Raw genomic sequence first — 24,735 nt, 5'->3', positions numbered from 1 at the left:
CTATACGGAAAATACACGTCCTTGAGCCTCCCTGCAGCGTCCTCTGGTGGCCCCCATGGTATCCAGCAGGGCTGTGAAGGAAAACTCCAAGGTCCATGATGCCCTTCTGGAATTCAGGGCATCTGCACGCTGCAGGAAGGGCTCCACCTGGCAGCTTGGGGGTATTGGCCGGGATAAGATGCCAGCCATAGTCCACAGCAGGTATTTCCTTAAATTTGAGAATAGCAAGATTTTCCTTCCCTTTATGTTTTTTTTTGTTTCAAATCTATGGATCCTGGTTTAAAAATGTTGTTCTTCCTCAAATGTAATGGTGTTGAATGCAAGCAAAAAAAAAAAAAAAAAAACGTATCAATGCACCGGGACTGGGCATATTTTGGATTGCCAATGTACTGCTGAAGTGCTGCTCAGCAATCAATTAACCTTAAAATTAAATTTAGTGGGGTTGCACTGTTGCTTCATGGTACTGTACCTTATAGCCCCTCTTATCAGGGTTGAGTTTATCTGCATCTTCTTTTAGATGCTCTGGCTTAAGCAAAGAACTGTAGAATAACTGGTGTCTAAGTTGAGTGTGTGGTGTTTATTTTGTTATAGACTGACTTCTTATTAGGATTGAACTAGTGCTGGGCAGTATGACCAAAATTTTATATCACAGTATTTTTCAAAATTATACCAGTTTCATGGTATTCAACGGTGTTTTTTTTCCCCATGCATGAGTAAATGTTAGCCACATTTTCCACTGCAATTACTGCAGAAGACTGGCTGAGAATAACATATCCCACTGTCATGAGAACTGTATTATAAAAAAAAAATCCTGGAGAGAAACACAAAGGCGTCAAGACGTGATCTTCACGTTAAGATCACGGAAGACATTTAAAAGAAACCACGAGATGAAAGAGATTGGCCACAGGGCGTCTAGCGATGACGTGGAACATGAGATTCTTGCAAGACACACCCTACTTACAATCAATATCAAATAAGCTAAGAGGCAGCAAAACATTCAGTCGTCTAAAGGATTTGAGCACACATAGTTCCAGGGCTCTCAGTGTATACTGTATAAAGCGTATAAGGAGAGTACGTCATAAATGAAACGTCAACGTCTAAGCGAAGAAGAAAGCAGCGTGGAGAAAAGAGACAAAAGCTTTGGAGAGAAAAAAGAGCAAAAAAGAAAAAGAATAACCTAGGTGCAAATTCAGAAAATAAAGAAAGTAATTATCAGCCCGAAACAAGTGGAATTGGAGAAAATAAGCACGTCTAAACCGGCTCAGAATTAAAAGACAGAGTAAAAGATAAAGTAGAACTTCATAAAGACGTTCACAAACGTTGGCGCTAAACACATGCAGAGCGATTATGAAAGCAGCGGAATTCGAAAGGCTCAAAAAAAAAAAAAAGTTGGCACGATACACATGTGGAGAAAGTTAAAGGATATGAAAGTAGGAAAATTAGAAAGTATAAAAAAAAGAAAGTAAAGATCCAGTAGCACAAACAAACAAACTGCCTCATTTAACTATGCACCTTCTAACTTTGTTTTTGCACAATAATGACTGCACTATTGCACCTTAACACTTAATTCTATTTTATTCACATAATTGTACTTATTTATTATGTTCTACTTTACTGTTATCTTTCAATATATGACTTTTTGTTAATCTAACTGATATCAAAAACTGTGCAAAGTTAGAAGAATAAGTGGATCAGGATGCATATCACTGCATGTTGTCCTGTATAACTATGCCTGTGACAAATAAAGAATCTTGAGAATTTCAAAAACGGAGTTTACCGCACATGCATTTATTGGTTACTTTGTAAAAAAAATTATTAACTGCTGATGACGTAGATCGTTTTGTCTGTGCTGAAATTCTAAACAGAGAAACCTATCCTGAACCTATCCTGAATTATGGTACAGTCATGAAACACATGTCTCACTGACCTCATTAAAAAGATTCAACATACTGTATTGGGACTTGCAAGATTACAAATATTGTTTTTACAGAAGTTCTGAGATAAAAGTGAAACTAATGAAATAGCAACAATTCATAGAAAAAAAAATCTTAAAAGTGTGTATCCGGAAAACCAAACACGGAGGTTGGCGAGCGAAGTCCCCAAGTTGTACAAAAAAAATTTAATGTGCACACAAGTATTAATACAGGTTTGCATGGCCCCATAACGTGATGTAAAGAGATTTCAAGGGGTTGGCACTAATGAAGAGAAGGAATCGCATTGCATGACAGTTGCAGTCAAAATCCATCCATCCATTATCCAACCCGCTATATCCTAACTACAGGGTCACGGGGGGGTCTGCAGGAGCCAATCCCAACCAACACAGTGCGCAAGGCAGGAAACAAACCATGGGCAGGGCACCAGCCCATCGCAGTGCAGTCAAAATACAGAACATTTTTATTGAACAAATTTTGCAAACAACTTAAGATAAAATTTTGACAACATATTGTTAACCATCCAAAGAGGCATTTAGACTTAGTAAAATATCCAGAGGTGCTTGTCAAAAGTTGTATTGCACTGAACATGTCTTAGAAAAGGAATAAATAGTGAATATTTTTTGTAAATCAACTACACTTTCTGTTAATAATAATCTCTGTCCACTGATACGTTAAAGGGACTTTTTAAACAACTTTACCATCATTAAACTTCATAATTATTTAAACTATTAAATAACAACAATAAAATAAATAATAGTGCAACTTCCAGTAATAATACTATTACTTTAAGACTTCAAGCCCAGGTGCATTACACAGAATTCACCATATAAAAATAAAACAAGTGCAACTTGGTGAGACATCGTTACCAACTGAACCATCATTAAGGCAAATTGCATTAATATGGACTTTGCTTCAAGCTAAGCTGTATACATAATAATAAAACTGCAGCTTGCATTTATAATGCTATTTGTGGTATAGCCCTACGGAAGCGTATTGGGGCCACAGTGAAGAAGAAAAAACTATATGTCGAGAATAAAGTTGACATGTTGACTTTATTCTCGACATTTCCACTTTAATCTCGACGCTTATGTCAAGATTAAAGTCAACATTTCTACTTTATTCTTGCAGTTTATGTCGAGATTAAAGTCAACATTTCCACTTTATTCTCATAGTTTATTTTCTCATTAAAGTAGAATGTCATAAACTAAACTTAACCCTAAAATCAATGTTTAATTTACTAGATTTTCTCAAACCCCGTCATAAGTTAATGTAGCACATTAAATGCTTCCCTGACCCAGTTGTTAATCAGTACGCGCTTCTTAAACGGACTTCCTCCGCACTAAGAGGAGGCGCAGGCAGGAATCGCCGCACAGAATACATTCACTTCATGATATTCTTGCTCTCTGAAAATTTAGAATGCTAAGATAAATCTTGATATCATTTTCATGATGAAATGCATTAAAGCAGGTATTAAACATGCATGGTAGTGTGGTGGTAGTGCTGCTCCCTCGCAGTAAGGGGTCCCCAGGTGTACATTCAGTGTAAACTTTATGGCAGGTGTGACGAGGCTTCAAGGAACTGGATGTTTGAATGGGTATCGCACAGGTTTAACTTCAATATCGTGTAAATGTTGGGTTCATGATCTGGTGGTCGGAGACACGAACTCGGAAATCAACGGATGATCTTCTGAGTGGGCTTTCTTTATTGCATGCTGTCTGTATCTGACATACCAAACCCCCAGTTCCTATCCTTTTTCTTTCTCCACATAAACAATCACCACACGATAAACGTCTTTGTGAAAGTAAAACTAGTTATAAACATAGACCACGGAGTGTACAGAACTTTAAAAAAAATCTTTGTTATACGTGTTTAAATATGCCATCCATTCAGGATTGCGCCCATCCCAGCAAGCATTGTGTGCGAGGCAGGAGCAAATCCTGAACGGGGCGCCAGCACATCGCAGGGTGAATACGAGCGATACATACACTAGCAGGGTCAATATAGCATAACAAAACCCCACATCCTACATGACTTTGAAAGGAAACTGAAGCATGCCGAGTAAACCCACCAGAAAAATACACAAATTCAAGGCAGCAAACCCCTGGGACCCCTTTGCTGCGAGGCAGCAGTGCTACCTCCATGCCACAGTGCCCCACCCACATGATTAATACATGCTTTAATGCATTTCATCATGAAAATTATATCAAGTACTTAGCTTTCTAAATGTTCAGGGAGCAGGAATATCATGAATTAATGTATTCTGTGTGTTGCTTGCACTACCTCTTAATGCAAGAGGAAGTCAGTTTAACATTGCTCGGGGAACACAACACAAAGCATTTAATGTGCTACATAGCTTACGACAAGGTTTGAGAAAATCTAGTAAATTAAATATTCATTTTAAGATGACGTTTAGTTTACGATGTTCTACTTTAATGACAAATTACGAGAATAAAGTCAACATGCCAACTTTAATCTCAACATAAATGGTGAGAATAAAGTAGAAATGTTGAGAATAAGGTCAACATGACGACTTTATTCTCGTCATAAGTGTTGACATTGAAGTGGAAATGACAAGAATAAAGTCAACATGTTGTCACACTATTACACAGTACCCAGGTACATTGCACAGTATTGAAAAAGATAAAACATGTACAACTTGGCTTGCAGTATTATCCAGTAGTATAGAAACAGTATTTACACAATTGTACATAATGGTCCAAATCCGACCTTTTAAATTCAAAGTATCTCCATACAAAAGACGTGAATCCTTTTTCCAGCAAAAGTTCTTCTGTGTCATCATGTTCAACTTTATCTTCTGCTATGTATGCCTGTTTAGTGGTGTAGCAGTGAAAAAGAGTCCCCGCACAACACCTCCAGTAACGCATGTACTCCATTGTATGTATTCATTTAGCATTGTAGCAGTGAAAAAGATCCCCCTTAAACAGTTTCCTGCTGCGCCACGTGGCGTTCCTGAACGCTGTTTAGGCAATTTTAAACCGGTGTTGCGGTATAAGTAAAATACCGCAAAACAAACATAACAAAAATAAAAAATGGTTTTTGATATGAACCGGTATACCGCCCAGCACTAGGTTGAACTATCTCTTTTGCCCACATTTTTAACAAAGTGGATGAATTTATACTAGAAAAGATTCTGCCCCATCTTTGAGTTATTTGCGTCCCTTTGCTTGTGATACAACAGTGTCTTTATCCCTATGGATGAGTTTTATTAAACTAATTATGTGTAAAACAATATTTACCTTGTTATTGATGCAGGTATGTCAAAAGTACATATATTTCTAAATGTTCTTCTAAATGTAAATCTAACTCTGCTGCACTTCTGCAAAATAAAAATGTAGTGCTAATTAAACTATTAAATCAGTTAAAGGCAAAATGACTCAGTGATTGTGAAACTAGATAGAATAAAAACCTATGGTCACTGTAGATGATTATCATTTTTGCAAAACCTCAAGTGACTAACAACATCCTGAACATAGACGCCACTGAGTCAGTACTGTCCGTTTACTCCCATCTACTGGCAGGAAGCCCTCTTGTAATTAGTAGGCCAAGTGTTGAATGAACATCTTATCAAGTTGCAGTAATGAGTAACAAGTGTCTCTGTGAACTTAATTTATATTCTGTTTTCTGTTTGAGTTTTTATTAGCATCCAATGAAAACTACCCCTTTCTTGGGGGAGATGCTGCATTTTGCTCCAACCAATGTTGATAGGTTGGCAGAGCTAAGGGTATTAGAGGTATATTGAAAATGGGAAGAAAGATTAGTTTTGATTATGGATTTGCTGCAAATGTTGTTAATTTAAACATAGTTTTAAACTATATTGCTGCAATTGTATTCATTTACCAATTGGTGTTATTTCCAATTGAAAGGGCAACACATTAATTTTCTTCATTTCTTGGTCTGTTCATGACTCTTCTCTTGATGCTCATTTTTTTTTCCACTCGGCCATTTTGATCTCTTTTCAAATAATCTATCTTTGATGTATTTTTCTGCCCAGACACCTTTTTCTTAGTATGTGTTTGTGTCTTTTCCCCTTCTTGTATCCTGGTTCCATATTTGATACCTTCCAAATCATTTGCTTTCTTGTGTGTTTAATGACTTGCTACTATAGTGTGAAATATAGTTTTATATGTCATGTAATTTAGTTGTTAGTTGTCATCTCTTGTTGAATGCATCCTTGGCCAGACATAAATATCATATATAGTACTGTGTCTCCATGGGCAGAAGGAAAATGAGGGGAGAAGGTACAAAATGAGGTCATATACAGAAAAAGAAGTTCATGTTGGTGAATGAAGATACACTTTTAAAATGTGTGTGGACATTGAAAGATCACCTTATTTCAGTATATGTTTTTTAAGTATTCATATTCATTCCACCGAACATTATAGGCAGTAACCATATATTGTAGATAATGACTAGGCAACATGTCAAAACTCACGTCTCTGGACTATTTCTGTGTTAATGAAGCTTTTGTCCTTCATATGCAATCGGTAGAAACTGAAGTAGGAAGTTTGTTCCTTGTTTACATTTATTTTTACTGTATAATTTACTGACTTTTACATCTGATACAAATTACTGTTATTATGACATTGTTGAAATATGCTATTTTAATAGTTGTAGTTTCTCAAAATATTCTTGACCACCTGATTTTTTTTCTTGTTTTCATTTTGTCATTTACCAAGATAATGTCTATCAAATGCTGCTGACTCTCAATAAGGAGACCAGTACTCCTGTCCCAGGCCCTCCCTGTGTGGAGATTGCATGTTCTCCCTGTGTATGTGTTGTCTTCCTGTGGAGATTGCATGTTCTCCCTGTGTATGTGTGGTTTTCCTCTGGGTGTTCTGGTTTACTTTCACAGTCCAAAAACATGCAGGTCAGGTGAATTGACTAAACTAAATTGGCCTGTGTGTGTGTGTTTGTGTGTTTGTTCACACTGCGATGGACTTGGCACCCTGTTCAGGGCTTGTTCTCTCCTTGTGCCCTATGCCAGCTGGGTAAAAAAATGACATGCTTATCAAAGTTGTTTTAAGTTAAGGACTGTTTGTCTTCTACATGTTGGTAATTGGTAAATTATGCTAAATATTTCAGTGTTTTCTAAATTGTATATACTGTACAGTACGCGTTGTGTACATATGCATAAGGATTTATAATTGTATATGGACTTAATGTAAATGAATACAAATTATTGTGTGTGCGATAATCGACTGGTTAAATTAATTTCAGCATAGACAAAAACTTGTGCCAAATCCAGTGCTTTCTTTACATATTGGTAGTATATCTTTCTATTAACCTGTGGTCTTATTTGATTTACCTTTTATTAGTTTAATTGGTTAATTTAAGGAATACAGAGACACATGCAAACTCCACATACAAGGCACAGCAGCCTGGACTTGAATAAATTACTCATCTGACTACTTCTCAATTCTTATGAAATTATACTGTATACTTTATATTCCAACAAAGGTTAGTCACTCATGTTACGCCTACGTTTTTCATAAAAATTACAGCTTCACTAAAGAGGTACTATTGTTAAACATTTTCCAAATTACAATGTGTTGCAGGTACATTTTGACATCCTTCTCCCTTTAGTTAGTTCTGAAGATGACCAAGGGTGGTATGCTGGTAGTCCTTACAACAGATCTTTGCAGCTACAAGTACCTGGGTTTATAATCCAGCCTGTTCATTTTCTATACATTGGATCCTTTGCTCAATCTCAGTCATAGAGTTATCAAGATAGATAGATACGACATTAATTAAATAGTGATAAAAATGCAGTGCAAGTTAAAAAAAAAATGCAGGTACAACAGACAATATCATTGTATAATGTTATGGTTTACTCCCCCCCCGGGTGGAATTGAAGAGTCGCATAGTGTGGGGGAGGAACAAGGAACGATCTCCTCAGTCTGTCAGTGGAGCAGGACAGTGACAGCAATCTGTCGCTGAAGCTGTTCCTCTGTCTGGTGATGATACTGTTCAGTGGATGCAGTGGATTCTCCATGATTAACAGGAGCCTGCTCAGCGCCCGTCGCTGTGCCACGGATGTCAAACTGTCCAGCTCTGTGCCTACAATAGAGCCTGCCTTTCTCACCAGTTTGTCCAGGCATGAGGCATTCCTCTTCTTTATTCTACCTCCCCAGCACACCACCACGTAGAAGAGGGCGCTCGCCACAACCGTCTGATAGAACATCTGCAGCATCTTATTGCAGATGTTGAAGGACGCCAGCCTTCTAAGGAAGTATAGTCATCTCTGTCCTTTCTTACACAGAGCATCAGTTTTTGCAGTCCAGTCCAATTTATCATCCAGCTGTACTCCCAGGTATTTATAGGTCTGCACCCTCTGCATACAGTCATCTCTGATGATCACGGGGTCCATGAGGGGCCTGGTCCTCCTAAAATCCACCACCAGCTCCTTGGTTTTACTGGTGTTTAGTTGTAGGTGGTTTGATTCGCACCATTTAACAAAATCCTTGATTAGGTTCCTATACTCCTCCTCTTGCCCACTCCTGATATAGCCCACGATAACAGTGTCATCAGTGAACTTTTGCACGTGGCAGGACTCTGAGTTGTATTGGAAGTCCGATGTATATAGGCTGAACGGGACTGGAGAAAGCACAGTCCCCTGTGGCGCTTATGTGTTGCTGACAACAATGTCAGACCTGCAGTTCCCGAGACGCACATACTGAGGTCTGTCTGTAAGATAGTCCACGATCCATGCCACCAGGTATGAATCTACTCCCATCTCTGTCAGCTTGTCCCTAAGGAGCAGAGGTTGGATGGTGTTGAAGGCGCTAAGAGAAGTCAGAAACATAATTCTTAAAGCATCACTGCCTCTGTCCAAGTTGGAGAGGGCGTGGCGGATAGATAGATAGATAGATGATGATGGCATCCTCCGCTCCCACCTTCTCCTGGTATGCAAACTGCAGAGGGTCGAGGGCGTGGCGGACCTGTGGCCTCAGGTGGTGAAGCAGCAGCCGCTCCTTGGTCTTCATCACATGTGACGTCAGAGCGACGGGCCGGAAGTCATTCAGCTCATTAGGACATGATACCTTTGGGACTGGGGTGATACAAGATGTTTTCCAAAGCCTCGGGACTCTCCCCTGTTCCAGACTCAGGTTGAAGATCCGCTGTAGAGGACTCCCCAGCTCCAACGCACATGCAGACCTTCATCAGTTGTGGCGATACTCCATCTGGACCCACTGCTTTGCTGGCACAAAGTCTCCTCAGCTCTCTGCTCACTTGGGCTGCTGTTATTGTGGGTGGGGATGTTTCTCCTATGCTGGTATCAGCAGAAGGATGTGTGGAGGCTGGAGGGTGCAGTACTCCGAGGTGAGAGTGGGTTAGGGTGGTCAAACCTGTTAAAGAAGTTGTTCATCTGGTTTGCTCTCTCCACGTCTCTCTCGATGGTGGCACCCCACTTTGAGCTGCAGCCAGTGATGATCTTCATCCCATCCCACACTTCCTTCATGCTGTTGTTCTGCAACTTCTGCTCCAGCTTTCTCCTGTACTGCTTCTTCCCCACCCTGAGCTAGACTTGTAGTTCCTTCTGTGCGCACTTGAGCTCATGCTGATCACCGCCTTTAAAACCCCTTTTCTTCTGGTTCAAAAGGCCCTTGATGTCACTTGTAATCCATGGCTTATTGTTAGCATAGCGGTGTACTGTTCTTACTGGAACTACAGATGTCCATACAGAAGTCGATGTTGTCAGTCGTGCAGTCAACAACATCTTCAGTGTTCTCATTATATGACCCCTGCAGGATATCCCAGTCCGTAGTTCCAAAGCAGTCTCTCAGAGCCTGCTCTGTCAAAGGGGACCACTTCCTGAATGAGCGTGTGGTTATAGGTAGTTCCCTTACTCTTGGTTTGTAGTGAGGCTGAAGCAGAACCAGGTTATGATCTGCTTTCCCAAGCTCGGGTGGCGCTGTATGCGTCTTTAACATTTGCATACAGTAGGTCAATAGTCCTATTTCCCCGGGTGTTACAATCCACATACTGGGAGAAGGCAGGTAATGTTTTGTCCAGCGTCAAATGGTTAAAGTCTCCAGCGATTAGCACAAGCACCTCAGGGTGCTGCGTTTGTAGTTTAGCAACAGCGGAATGGATGATGTCACCCTCTATCTCCACGTCTGCCCGAGGAGGGATGTAAACAATAACAACAATGATGTGTCCAAACTCTCTGGGCAAGTAATAGGGACGCAGACTTACGGCCAACAGTTTGATGTCCCTGCAGCAAGTGTAGATTTTGACATTTACGTGTCCAGAGTTGTACCACCTTGTATTCACATAGAGAGCGAGTCCTCCTCCTTTCCGCTTCCCGCAGGTATTTGCGTCTCTGTCCGCTCTAACTATGCTAAACCCGGGTAGCTCCACATTAGCATCTGGGATGTTAGTTGTTATCCACGTTTTGCAAGAATCAAGAATTGCATAGTAGTATTTATTAATGGTCTCATCTTTGTGTGATTGCTGGATGCAAGGTTGGTTTTAGGATGGGTGTGGATAGCACAAATCCCTATTTGCTTTATCTTGATCAACTTTATCTTGCACAACAGGATGTTAAGTAACTATTTAAAATAACTGAATTGTCTTCTTAAAATACACTGCCAGACTGTTACACCTCTCAGAGGCTGGAATCTGATTTTTCTGATTTAGGAGAATATGTGCTGTTAAGAGCAAGCATATGCTATTCTATTATCTGTGTCATATTTTTTTAGGCAATTTTGTACTCTTGATAATTTAATTCTGTCAGCAAGTGGGTTTTAGAGTTAAATAACTCCTGTCATAATTTGTTTCTGCAGTGTGATTTACACTAGTGCTGTTTCTTTTCCCTCCAGGAGGTGGAAATTGTATAAAACCATCTTTAAAACACAATGACATAGACATAAATACAAGAGCAACTCTAATTATTTGTCCTTTATCTGTGATTTCTAACTGGCTTGTAAGTATCCCATCTTTACCCTTCAGTTTATTTCTGTCATTTTGATGTATTGCAAAAAAAATGTTTACTAAAATAATCATATTACTTCCAGCCTCTTTATTTGCAGTAACCTACTTTTACTTCATTGAAATCAAATGCGGCCAAAATCACACAGATAACTTGTACATGGAAATCAGTTTCTTGTGTTACCTTGGAGTGTTGTTTTAAAATGAAACAGTTGCCTTTTCTGCTTCTTGTTATATTTTCCATTGAATGGGGGGGATTCTCTATTTTAATTCAAAGTAAAATCCAGATCTTCAGTATAGTTAATGATGATGTGGTGTGAAGTTGCAAGGCTTTCTAGGGGCTTACATCTACTATATTCCTTTCTAAATATATAAAGACTCAGTATCCATGATGAAAGAAGATACTAGGAGGCCAATACGTTAATAATCTCTAGCCTTATGGTTTGTCTGTAATACATCCGGAGAGAACTAATTTTGGAAAATGTTCCAAATTGGTAATATATTCTCTACAGGATTTTAGTACATCTGTCTAAATGGAGACTTTGTGGGGAGATTACATTTGCGCTGTATTATTATATTTTTACAGTGTAACACTTGTGAGCGCTGAAGTCGGAAAACAATGGAAGAACTTAAACCCAATTTAAGTAAAAAATAATTTCTTTATTCTTAATTCTTGGTGAGTTAGAGAGATTGTGAGACTGCCTCTTCCCAGCTCAGCCAACTGATTTGGGTTTAGGTAGAATACCTAAAGTAAAAATCTTCTCTCTTTTATATCCTCGAAAAGAAAAAAAAAACCTTACCAGTTCATTTCGAGGTTATACATAGCTTAAGGTTGAATCTTAATTTATGACATACTAGAGTATCCTAAAACATACAACAAACAGCCATTTGCATTCCTAAGGAATACACCCTTCTAATTATACACACAGTGGTGTGAAAAACTATTTGCCCCCTTCCTGATTTCTTATTCTTTTGCATGTTTGTCACACAAAATGTTTCTGATCATCAAACACATTTAACCATTAGTCAAATATAACACAAGTAAACACAAAATGCAGTTTTTAAATGATGGTTTTTATTATTTAGGGAGAAAAAATCCAAACCTACATGGCCCTGTGTGAAAAAGTAATTGCCCCTTGTTAAAAATAACCTAACTGTGGTGTATCACACCTGAGTTCAATTTCCGTAGCCACCCCCAGTCCTGATTACTGCCACACCTGTTTCAATCAAGAAATCACTTAAATAGGAGCTGCCTGACACAGAGAAGTAGACCAAAAGCACCTCAAAAGCTAGACATCATGCCAAGATCCAAAGAAATTCAGGAACAAATGAGAACAGAAGTAATTGCGATCTATCAGTGTGGTAAAGGTTATAAAGCCATTTCTAAAGCTTTGGGACTCCAGCGAACCACAGTGAGAGCCATTATCCACAAATGGCAAAAACATGGAACAGTGGTGAACCTTCCCAGGAGTGGCCGGCCGACCAAAATTACCCCAAGAGCGCAGAGACGACTCATGCGAGGGGTCACAAAAGACCCCAGGACAACGTCTAAAGAACTGCAGGCCTCACTTGCCTCAATTAAGGTCAGTGTTCACGACTCCACCATAAGAAAGAGACTGGGCAAAAAAGGCCTGCATGGCAGATTTCCAAGACGCAAACCACTGTTAAGCAAAAAGAACATTAGGGATCGTCTCAATTTTGCTAAGAAACATCTCAATGATTGCCAAGACTTTTGGGAAAATACCTTGTGGACTGATGAGACAAAAGTTGAACTTTTTGGAAGGCAAATGTCCCGTTACATCTGGCATAAAAAGAACACAGCATTTCAGATAAAGAACATCATACCAACAGTAAAATATGGTGGTGGTAATGAAATGGGCTGGGGTTGTTTTGCTGCTTCAGGACCTGGAAGGCTTGCTGTGATAGATGGAACCATGAATTCTACTGTCTACCAAAAAATCCTGAAGGAGAATGTCCGCCATCTGTTCGTCAACTCAAGCTGAAGCGATCTTGGGTGCTGCAACAGGACAATGACCCAAAACACACCAGCAAATCCACCTCTGAATGGCTGAAGAAAAACAAAATGAAGACTTTGGAGTGGCCTAGTCAAAGTCCTGACCTGAATCCAATTGAGATGCTATGGCATGACCTTAAAAAGGCAGTTCATGCTAGAAAACCCTCAAATAAAGCTGAATTACAACAATTCTGCAAAGATGAGTGGGCCAAAATTCCTCCAGAGCTGTAAAGACTCATTGCAAGTTATCGCAAACGCTTGATTGCAGTTATTGCTGCTAAGGTGGCCCAACTAGTTATTAGGTTCAGGGGCAATTACTTTTCACACAGGGCCATGTAGGTTTGGATTTTTTTTCTCCCTAAATAATAAAAACCCTCATTTAAAAACTGCATTTTGTGTTTACTTGTGTTATATTTGACTAATGGTTAAATGTGTTTGATGATCAGAAACATTTTGTGTGACAAACATGCAAAAGAATAAGAAATCAGGAAGGGGGCAAATAGTTTTTCACACCACTGTAGAACCAATTTAAACATTCTTACAGAGCTTACATTCTTCACAGGGTCTTCTGTTGGTATCAGAGGTCAGCATTTTCTCATAAAGGAATGTAAGATAATAATTTTTTACTTTCTTCTTCCTCAGTTCCCCACTTTGTACACAAAATGTGCACATGAGAATGATCAGACCCAATCATCGGGAGCAATATCATCATATTCAGAAGAGGGTGAAGGTTCTGGAAGCAAAGGGTTGTAAATCAGGGTTTTGGGAATTGTGAGCATGTTCCGCTAGTATGTCCCTTAATGATAGAGAACCTTGTTTTGAGATCATGTTGCTGAGCCTTCCAGGCCTGATAACCCCAGTCATAGGCACCTGTATTTGCAAATACCCACTGCCATTTTTCGCAATTTCTGCCATAATGAGTGGAGTCAGCAGTTGCACACACATATTTTTCGGGCTTAGTCCATTATTCATGTCTGCTGGTTCCACAAGGAGCGATGGCACAGAAGTCAATTTGGAATTAGGTAGTCTTCCCTATTTGGAAAGTTAATGTGGGAAGGCCCCCATGAGTTTGTTGTCCCGTGTTCGAGGGGACAGAAAAAGTTATTAACAACAGGACTAAGACTGCCATTTTTTGCAGTGTGAGACGTGGATCCAAGTAGGAAGTCCTTCGACTTTTAACGGCATGAGGTGTAGATAACAGCACCTGGAATGGTCCCCTCCAGCGAGGTTGATGCCAGTGTTTCCTTCGGGTGTCTCTAACCAGTATCCAGGTTCCGATGTGGATCTGGAATTCCGTCGGTGGGGACTGGTCCGCCAAGCCTTGTTAACCTTCCTTCAGGGAGGCTCGGAGACCTGTAAGACTGAAGAGAAGATCATTGTCCACAGTATGCAAAGTGACATTTCCGATAACATGGGGCGTGCAGTTAAAATTTCAAATGGCGACTGTCCCAGCTGCCGAAGTGTTACCCCATCAAGGCCAGGGGTAGAGCATCTGGCCAGGTTAAGTTTGTCTGCTCACAGATTTTTGCCAGTTTTGATTTTAAAGTACCATTGCACCTTTCTACAATACCTCCACTTTGGGGATGGTATTTGCAGTAATGATGTACATCTATCTGGAGCCAAGTAGTCAGCTCATTTATTATAAAATTCACAAAGTGGGTTCCATTATCGGTCTGCATTTTCTGTGGTATTCCCCATCTTGGAATGATTTATTTTATTAAAGCTTTAGCCACAGTTTTTGCATCTGCATGTTTAGAGGGAAAAGCCTCTACCCATCGGGAGAATACATCGACTATCACGAGGCAGTATCTATATCCTTTGGACGGCGTTAGTTCAGTGGAGTCCATTTGAAAATGCTCAAATAGACACATTGGGTTAGGAGTGATGGCGGGGCTTACCTGAGTACCTTTACCTACATTAAACCTTTGGCATAGTGCGCATCGTTGGCAGAATTGTTCAGCATATGTAGAGAACCCTGTGGTTTCCCAATGCCGCTCGACATCCTGAGTCATAGTGTCTTTTCCTACATGATCCAGGCCGTGTGCGATTTTTGCCATTCCTGGAAAAGAAGCCTTAGGGAGGAAAGGTTTGTTAGTTTGCTTATGGGTCCAGACCCCATCAGAGAGGGATCCTTCTCGGGACCACTTTATCCTTTCTTGGTCAGTGGCAGCGCTCTGTAAAGAAATAATTTGATTATCAGGGTCTTTGTCATCCTTCTGTTGGAATAAAGAGACTGGTGTGTTATTACAGGTGGCCTGTTTAGCAAAGTGGTCAGCCAGTTTGTTTCCTAGGCTAACTGGATCTTGTTTCCCAGTATGGGCTTGGCATTTAACTATTGCCAGTTTCAATGGTTTTGTTATAGCTTCGAGAAGGGATTCCACTAATTTCTGATGTTGTATGGACTTACCAGTACTGGTTTTGAATCCCCTTAATTTCCATAATGCCCCATGATCATGGGAGACTCCAAAGGCCGATCTGGAATCTGTGTAAATGGTTATGACCTTCCTTTCAGACAACTGGCAAGCTCGAGTGAGAGCTATTAGCTCAGTTGCTTGTGCGCTTAAACTAGAAGAGATTCGATTTGCTTCAAGTAAGTGGTCTACTTTGACCACAGCGTAACTGGTGGGTTCTATCATCCAATCCCAAGGAACAGCCGTCCACATAAAGAATTTCTCCTGTTTCTAGTAGAGTTTCCTGGAGGTCCGGACTAGGTTTCAGGACCTTTGTTATCTCATCCTGGCAGTCGTGTGGTTCCCCCTCTCCCTCAGTGGGAAGTAGGGTAGCCGGATTTAGAGTTGAGCATCTTTCAATAGTGACATTTGACAGGGTACAGAGCACATTTTAATAGTGTATTGCCCTTACAGTAGTGAGGTAGTTCACCACGTTTCCCTCACTTGTTCATGTGCACTATCTGTAAGGCACTATGCTGACCTGCAAGCTTTTTCCTATATTAAATCTTTGCCATAGTGTACACCTCTTACAGAACTAATCAGCAAAGTTAGAAAAACCTCGGGCGTGACAGGATTGTTGCACCTGTGCCATCATTGCGTCTTCTAGAAGAGTGGGCCAAACCATGCGCAGCCTTTGCAATACCTAGAAAGTAGCTTTTGGGGAAAAAAAGGATGTTTAGTTAATGGATGGATCCAAATTCCTTTCGGATCTTTTTCTAATCCCTCTTTCTGCCACATCTTTACAGTGGAACCTCGGTTCACGACCATAATTCGTTCCAGAACTTTGGTCATAAACCGAGTTGGTCGTGAACCGAGTCAGTTTCCCCATTAGGATTGTATGTAAATACAATTAATCCGTTCCAGACCGTACGAACTGTATGTAAATATGTAAATATATGTAAAGATTAAGCACAAATATAGTTAATAACACCATAGAATGCACATTGTTATAGTAAACTAATGTAAAAACATTGAATAACACTGACACAAAACACCCAGGCTCCCTGCTCAGCTACACGAGCAGGTTCGCTCACGCTCTCTCTCTCTCTCTCTCTCTCTCTCTCTCTGTAGCACACACACACACATACCACCCCCTCCCTGTCAGCAGCAGTGCTCACTCTCTCTGCGCTTGCTCGCTCGTGCTCTCTAATCTCTCTGTAGGAACCCCCATCACCCCCCCCATGGCAGCTTGTACAGCACATTACATTGTTTATAATGAGTTTTAAGCACAGCGGAAAAAAAAGGAACATTAGAACAAATCCGAAGTGTATTTAAAAACCAACCACAAGCAACCAAAAAAGTAAGATTGCAGGAGATCACGCTATTAACCTTAAAGCCCGATCGCTGTAAACACTTTTTTTAAAACGAGTTTTAAGCACAGTGGAAAAAATGGAACATTTGAAAAAACAGAAAATTAACATTGCAACTAATCATGCTATGAACAACTCCATCTGTAAACAATTTAATGAGTTTTAAGCACAGGGAAAAAGCGAACATTTGAAAAAAGAGAAAAGTAACATTGCAACAATTCACGCTACGAACTGAAAAATTTACTTTTGAAAAATCCGTAATACAAACACCACCAAGAAAACTAACCTTGCATGAGTCTAGTTCTGGCATGAAGTGTTTTCCTTCAGGTTTTTTCTCTCTTGTGATTTCTTGGGTTTCTGGTGTTTTTAGCTGTTTAGCTATTGGGAGCGAAAGCCTCATGCAGCCATTCCAAAAAGAAAGTTCTTGTGACTTAACCCTTCGTGTTTGCCCTCCACATTACTGGCAGTCTGGCTTTGTTTACATTATGCTGCTTGAAAGCATGAGGGTTCTCAAATTGGTAAATGAGTAAACTGGTAAACAGTTTTCCCACCTCTTGTAATTTCTTTCTTTACTTAGATTTCAATTTTCTTCAAAACTTTCTTCTCACCACTCTTCACTTGCTTAGAAGCCATAGTTAACTGCAAAAGCACACAAAATACTGTAGAGCACAAAGAGAGTGCACGTGTGACTGAGATCAATGAAAAAGGAGCGGCTCTGCTTAAATGAAAAAGCCAGGCAGGCATGCGGCTTGCTCGTTTTCTCTCTCTCACTTTCTCTCTCAACCTGCCTATGCAGGGGGTTGGGTTGGTGGTGGTGTTGGGGGGATGTGCACGAGTCTCAGCTGTACCCCCCCTCCCCCTATGCAGAAGGCAGGCAGTATGTGCACATCCCCCCAAGTCCACCCGCACAGGCAGATAGGCAGGCAAACACGTGCAGCAGTCTCCCCCTCCCCCTCCCCAGCAGGCACTTGGCTAGCTCTATTTCTCTCTCTCTCTCTCTCTGTCAGCTGCAGGCAGACAGTCTGACCGAGAACAATGCAACACGTGCGGAAATCATCGGCGCGCAAAAACCGAAAGGGAAACTGGCTTGTTCGTATACCGAGTGTGTGGTTGTGAACCAAGGCAAAAGTTTGGCGAACTTTTTGGTCGTGAACTGAGTTGTACATGAACCGAGACGTTCGTGAACCGAGGTTCCACTTTATCTCCTTTCCAGTTGCTACAGTTTGTAGAGATAAAACTGCACCTCGGGTGACTCTTGTTACTCCTTCTGTTATAGAAATAAAGAGGTTAGTGTGAAGTAGGATCCCGGGCGGCTTTCTTTGCCCACATGTGTGCTTGCGCATTTCCCTTACTCACTGGATTCGTTTTTCCCTTGTGAGCTTCACACTTCATTACCGCAAGAGCACCTGTCAAATGAGATGTTTTTGTCTGTACTAAGATGGAATGTACAGCATGTGGTACCTTAACAGTTAATAAACTCATGAGAACAACATCTGAGCATGCTAATATGGCCTCTGTTATTGCATCAGCTGCTTTCAAACAGGCTGGGATTGTAGTGGCCACTGGATCCAGTGTCATTTATTAATTAATTATTATTATTATTTTTTTTTTTTTTAGAATAGTATGTGACCGGTCATTGTCTATTTCCTTGTTGTTGAGTTAATACTGCAGTCATACACCCCCCTTTCCTGTCCACAAACAGAGTGAAAGGCTGAGACTACTGTAGTCCAGAACTCTTAACGCAGGTGCAGACAAAATTTAGTTTATATCAGTTAAAGCCATCTCAGCCTGCTCCGTCCATGAAATGTTATCAGTCAAAACCAAATTAGAAGAGTTCGCTAAATCTTGGAGTGGCTGTGCTTTTCAACAAAAAAAAATCTTTTTTAACCCATTGCCGGCAATATCATAACATTCCAAGAACAGACATAACTTGCCGTCTTGTTGACACATTCCCCTGAAGTCAAATCATGACTCAAGTATTTCATTTTTCTTTCAACCAGTTGCAACTTTTTCCGGAACACTTTGTGCCCCATTTCCACTAGGAAGACCAATAAAGCCTTTGTCTCTTCTTCGCATTATTCCTTAGCCTCAGAACATAAAAGCAACTCATAATACACCAGGACACCACCCCCACCCCCCTTTGGCCAATAACCTTTTAATTTTTTATCTTTTCTAATTCTTGTCCATACACACACGAACACGCGCACATACACACACTCACGCTCGCACACACACAGAGCCTCTGTATATCTCTGTGGCATCATAGTTCAGGTCCAATGCTTCCCTTTAAAAGTGAATGCGAACCAGAAGTGAGACTCAGGGTGTACAGTAATTGAAAAGAAAGCATTCACAATATCAGTAACAGAAAACCACATAGCAGTGGCCGGGACAGTAGAGAGAATAGTGGAAGGTTTTGAGACTATAGGAGTCCTAGGGTGTATAGCATCATTGACTCCACGGAGATCCTGAATGAATCATCATGAATCATCTGCTTTCTAACTGGAAGAATAGAAGAGTATTGGATCAGAATAATAGCACCCTGCTTAACTAAATCAGAATAAACAATTGTAATACCTGTCCCAGCCTCAAACGAAATAAGATATTGTGGACAATGTAAACGGAAGGATGACTTTGGGAAAATGACCAGGGGTTCAACATGAGCGGTTCAGACAAAATATTATTTCCCTTGTACCCAGAGAGATGATTGGAGCAAATCTAACAAAAAAAATTGAAGGGTAAACAGCATGGGTGTAGGTGGAGAGGTGAAAGATAAATGACAGAACGGATAGGGTTACAGGTACAACTAGTCCTACTGCAATTTTCTTAACAGATCTATCTGGGTGAACTAAATATTAGGTCCCACATACTCCCAATCCTCCCCTTCTGGACATGCTAAAACCCATTGTCTCACATTATGCCACTGAAAATGAGAGGATTTAGCAATGGGGATATGTGGTAGAATCACTCCAGAAGAAAAGCGATTGTTGTAACAAAAGAGAGATACTGCTCCAGCCAGTTCTGCTGACATATAGCAGTTCGTTATGCAAATAGTCTCTTTTTTAAACAGCAGCTAAAAAGTCCAAGAGCCAGACTTCATCATAATATAGTCCAAAAAATCATGCAATACAGTAAAATGATTTTAAATACTGTAATCCAAAAGGGACCCAGGACAGCAGATATTTTTATTGTTTTGAGAAAAAACATGAACAATCAAGGCAGCATAAGAGTATGTAATAGTGGTGGTCAGTGGAAGGGCGGTGTGTGTTGTTCTAATGTAACCTTCACTCCCTTGTTCATAACTGAGATGCAAAGGCACAGGCGGGCCATCAAGTCTTGTCCAAACAAGTTCACTGGGTATTAGAGGGCTGATATATTTTGCATTTCTTTGTGCTTGTAACTGTCCACTGAACACTGAACTAGCCACTATCAACCCTCTGCCATCCCAGAGTCTCAGTCCATTGCACTCTCACATCATTTCAGCCTGGAATTAGCTTTCCTTCTAAGAACCTGAATCCATTCTGCAGCATTTTGGCTTATGTATGTCATCTAACTGTTTCTCCACCGTCATGAACTTCTGTCCCTCTTCTTTTATTTAGGTTTAGTAATTCCTGCACCACCTCTTTTAATTCTTGCAGGTCCCAGTTTCCTTACACCATGAAGGTGGGGCAGTTTTAATCTGAGTCAGGCTGTTGTACATTATATTGCGGAAAGGGCACTTGTATTAATGGTGCTTGAAATTCCATTCTTTCATTATTCATGTTTTTTGACCCTGAAGGGTCAGAATCGGGGCTTATGAGGCATCCCTTTCCCCGCGTCTTCATCCCTCTCTGGCTGAAACTGTTCATTTTTACAAATCATCGAGACTATCTTCTTCCTCTCCCTCATTAATTCCTCCAGCTGCCCCAAGGGGTGGTGATGGACTATTGTCCTCAAAGGGGGTTTGAATGCATGCTATTGCTAAATCAAGGTATAATCTGTTCTTCTTTTTCATATATTTTTATTTATTTATTCTTCTTTCTTTTATCCAGACTTTTGGGACGGTTCTTGCATTATCAAGAACAACTTTTCTCTTTCTGCAATAAGTTTAATTTGGCTTTGCAGTCCCTCATTGCACTTCTGCATCGCATTTAGGGCTCTATCTTCAATTATCAATTCCCATCTATTAAACATTTCCATTTTCTCGACTACAGCACCCTCATGCATTCTATATACAATCTTCCTAACTTCCTGCAGTTCACTCATATGTCCAGAGCCTTCTACTGATCACCTGCCCCCGCTCTGTTTATTCCACCGTTTACATTATTTTTTAAATCTAACCCTGTTTTCTGTTCTATGTAGCGTCTTGGAGAGCCATTTTTCTATTTTTTTTTTCTTTTTCTCCCCTTGGTACGTTTTCCGAAAACAATCCTCCGAACAGAGGCTCCTCATTCACACCCTGTTTTTTCAATTTCTTTCTTAAGCGAATCCCCGATCGGGAGGTACTTTCCCTTTTTATTAAATTTCCACCTCTTCCTTCTAATTATGAGTCTACTTAAGACTCATTCCAAGAGGTGCTTTTATCGTTATGTCCCCAGTACCTTTCCCAGACAGAAAGCAGTTGTACTCAGCGGTCACCGATCTTATTCCTGTCTGCAATTCGCACCTTCACTCGGGTTCTCCAACACGAGGGGAACTGTTCGGGTGCCAAATAAACAGTGGAAGTAACACCCGAGGAAGACAGGAATAGTTCAATCAATTAGTCTTTATTCAGTCACAGATGAGTACGTTGATTCATGCTTTCTGTTTCCCAAAGCAGTTTTAACCGGTTTGCTATTAGTTTTCCCCATGGTCAGTGAGTTTTCCGCAGTCTTTTTGCTAAACCAGTCTCAATTGCTGCTTCACTCCCGGTCCCTTCTGTTCCCCGGTTCACCGGGACGATCAACCTGATTAGCGGACTGACAGTTTCACCCGAAGGCCTCTGGTCACCGCTGTTTAGGTGATCGTTTCCCTGAGTGACCCATTGAGTTCAGAATATAACCAAACCGTTAGAGCAAAGAGTCTCGCCCTCCCGCAACAGTGCTTTTTCCCAATCACGAAATGTTCAGTTATTTATCTATTCTTCCCACTCCCTTCCTTCATTTTATTTTTTTAAGCCTCAAAGAGACTTCTTCTCCTTTTCCTAGGGAGTGTACTTAACTCATGTCCTTAGCATTCATAATCTTTTCACACTGTTTTATTTTCGAGAGGTTATCTATACATTCCAGTCCACTCACTGCCTGGTTTCTTTTCTCCGGTCGGACTCCCTCAGTCTACTCACCAAGAATTTTTCCTCCTACTTGGAAGTTCCCAGTTTACTCGACTTTCAGGAAGAATCAGAGGAGGTCAAGGATTCCCCATGCAGGAGTCGCCCGAGGCAGGCCAGTCCTAACTTTTTCCAGAGCTGGTCCTCCAATCCAGCCAGAATCGGTCCTTTTGCTGGTCCTCTGGACAATCCTGCTCAAGGAGTCGCTTGGCCGTCTCTGCCCCATGTTGGGTGCCAAAACTGTGAGCGCTGAAGTCGAAAAACAACAGAAAAACTTAAACCCAATTTAAGGAAAAATAATTTCTTTATTCTTAATTCTTGGTGAGTTAGAGAGATTGTGAGACTGCCTCTTCCCAACTCAGCAAACTGATTTGGGTTTAGGCAGAATACCTAAAGTAAAAACGTTCTCTCTTTTATATCCTAGAAAAGAAATAAAACCTTAGCAGTTCATTTCGAGGTTATACGTAGCTTAAGGTTACATCTTAATTTATGACATACTGGAGTATCCTAAAACATAGAACAAACAGCCATTTGCATTCCTAAGGAATACACCTTTCTAATTATATACACTTAGAACCAATTTAAACATTCTTACAGTTCGTTACATTAGTTATAAAGAGCTTACATTCTTCACAGGGTCTTCTGTTAGTATCAGAGGTCAGCATTTTCTCATAAAGGAATGTAAGTTAATAATGTTTTACTTCTTTCTCAGTAGCCTGTTTGGGCACTAAAATTTTATATTTATATTGTTTTCTCAGGACCAGTTTGAGCAGCATATACGTCCAGAGGTAAACCTGAATATGTATGTTTACCATGGTAGTGAAAGAAAGAGAGACCCAGCATTCCTGTCTAAACAAGACGTGGTGTTGACAACGTATAATGTTATTACAGTTGATTTTACTGTAAGTCTGTTTCTTTCTCTTTTTAAGTGTTTTCATGTTATCCACTGCATATATACTTTTTCTGTAACACATTGTAAACATACTTAAAAAATATATATTAGTCATCATATAAACCCTAAATATTTGTTTTAAAATTGTCTTTTTTAATGGTTTTATGTTGTCATATATTGCTAATTTTATATAAACACAATTTTACAATACTTTCTTCCATTATTGATTTATTCATTGTAGGGGTTTGGAGGATTCTTGGTAACACCAGTTGCAAGTCAAGCACCAATCATTGATGCTGTGCTAGCTAGCCTATCAAAAGGCATACATACTCATCCGCAACTGGTCAGCTAGTGTAGAGCTACCAATTACAATACAAGCAAAACTACCGATTGTGGAAAGAAACTTGAGTGCAGTTGATGAATGTATAAATTTGACTGTGATGAAATAAAAATGAGGTCCCTAAAGCTCTAAAAGCATTAAGCACTGTTCCACTCTACTGCTGTTAAATATAACATATGTACCTTAAAATATATATTATGCTCAATAAATTCAGTATTATCATGCTTATTGTCTTGAACAAAAACCTGACAAGTGTAATAGAATATCATACCTATCAGTACATATTCTGCTTTTGCAGCTGCTATTATAAGTTTCTGCATCAGATGAAAAAAATCTCACAGTGGCTGGCAGCTGTTTTATTTTTTGCAGCAACTGACAAATGCTTACGATATTTAAAGTCACTGATGTAAGTCATACTAACATCCAACAGTACAGTTCATTGCTTCTACTAAAGGGTCTTTTAGCATTCATCTTGAGATGTGAATCAGAAACTTCACTAAAACAAATACGACTCAGAAGTTATCTCCATTAGCAGTGGTAACGTGAGCCAGCAGGACTGCTTTTAATTTTGTTTTAATTTAAAATTGTAGAACACTTACACATTTCTCACTAAAACAAACATTGCTTTTTAAAATGTAAGGTTATTACTGAAACATGCTTAATCATATTCACTCATCAATTTTGTCTGAACACTTGCTTATTTATTTCAAGTCTACAGAAAAGTTTAGCCCATCCCCCAGTACAGCAACAGTAGACAAAAACACAAGCCTTTTCAAATTACATCAGAGAATACACAAATATTCAGTCACACAATATTGAGTAGTTTAACAACATGAAAGCATCTCTTGTAGATTGACTTTATGGAAGAAACTTAGAGTTAAATAAGAAGAACGTGTAAATTCCCCATCATGTGTTACTATTAATATATTTCTATTTTTTGTAATGTCTGTTTTATGATGTTTGTATATAAGAAGTTTATTTTACATTTTGTAAACAAATTATATTTAAACATCATAAATGTTGGTTGGTTCTGTGACTCAATTTGTAAAGCTAGTGTAACCAGTCCCAACATTCTGGGTTTTCTTGGTCTGATTTACTTCCATATCTTAAAGACATGCATATGAAATTATGGCGAACTCTAAATTGACCTAATGCAAGTGGCTGTGCCCTGTGATTAACTGATATTTCATCAAGACTGATGCATTTTTGCCTGATATTCTCTAGTTAGGCTACTGCTGCCCATTTCCCTGTAAAGTACATGGTTGAAGAAACTACCTAATACTTTTAAAGCTTGTACTATACCTTATATGTCCTTTTAAAATTATAACTCCTGATATTATGGTTGATAGAGAAATAACCAATAGATTCTGATTTACTTTTTTAAAAAAATTAAAAATCACAGTACTCTGTTTCTCTCCTCTTTTGGTGATTAATGATTTTCACTTGATAAGAGTGATACTGTTATTTATTCACTTTGTCGGGCCTTGATTTAAATATCGTACAAGAGTCTGGTCTTGTAAATCTGCAGTGGCTTCTAATTTCTTTATAAATAACAGTAACTA

At 39.8% G+C, this 24,735-nt stretch overlaps 1 protein-coding gene across 3 annotated transcripts in view; it reads left to right on the top strand.

Annotated features, from left to right (window-relative positions):
• Nucleotides 1-24,735, top strand: part of hltf (helicase-like transcription factor) — a 110,036-nt gene that overhangs the window by 33,866 nt on the left and 51,435 nt on the right. For all 3 annotated transcript variants that reach the window (XM_039760688.1, XM_039760680.1, XM_039760695.1), the window contains 2 exons: nucleotides 10,778-10,881; nucleotides 22,700-22,843. In XM_039760688.1, the coding sequence (XP_039616622.1) occupies nucleotides 10,778-10,881; nucleotides 22,700-22,843 (248 nt within the window). The remainder of the gene's footprint in view (nucleotides 1-10,777; nucleotides 10,882-22,699; nucleotides 22,844-24,735) is intronic.

Source organism: Polypterus senegalus, chromosome 1 (genome assembly GCF_016835505.1).
Source record: "Polypterus senegalus isolate Bchr_013 chromosome 1, ASM1683550v1, whole genome shotgun sequence".
Classification (NCBI taxonomy): domain Eukaryota; kingdom Metazoa; phylum Chordata; class Cladistia; order Polypteriformes; family Polypteridae; genus Polypterus; species Polypterus senegalus.
This window is presented reverse-complemented; position numbering and strand designations above follow the sequence as displayed.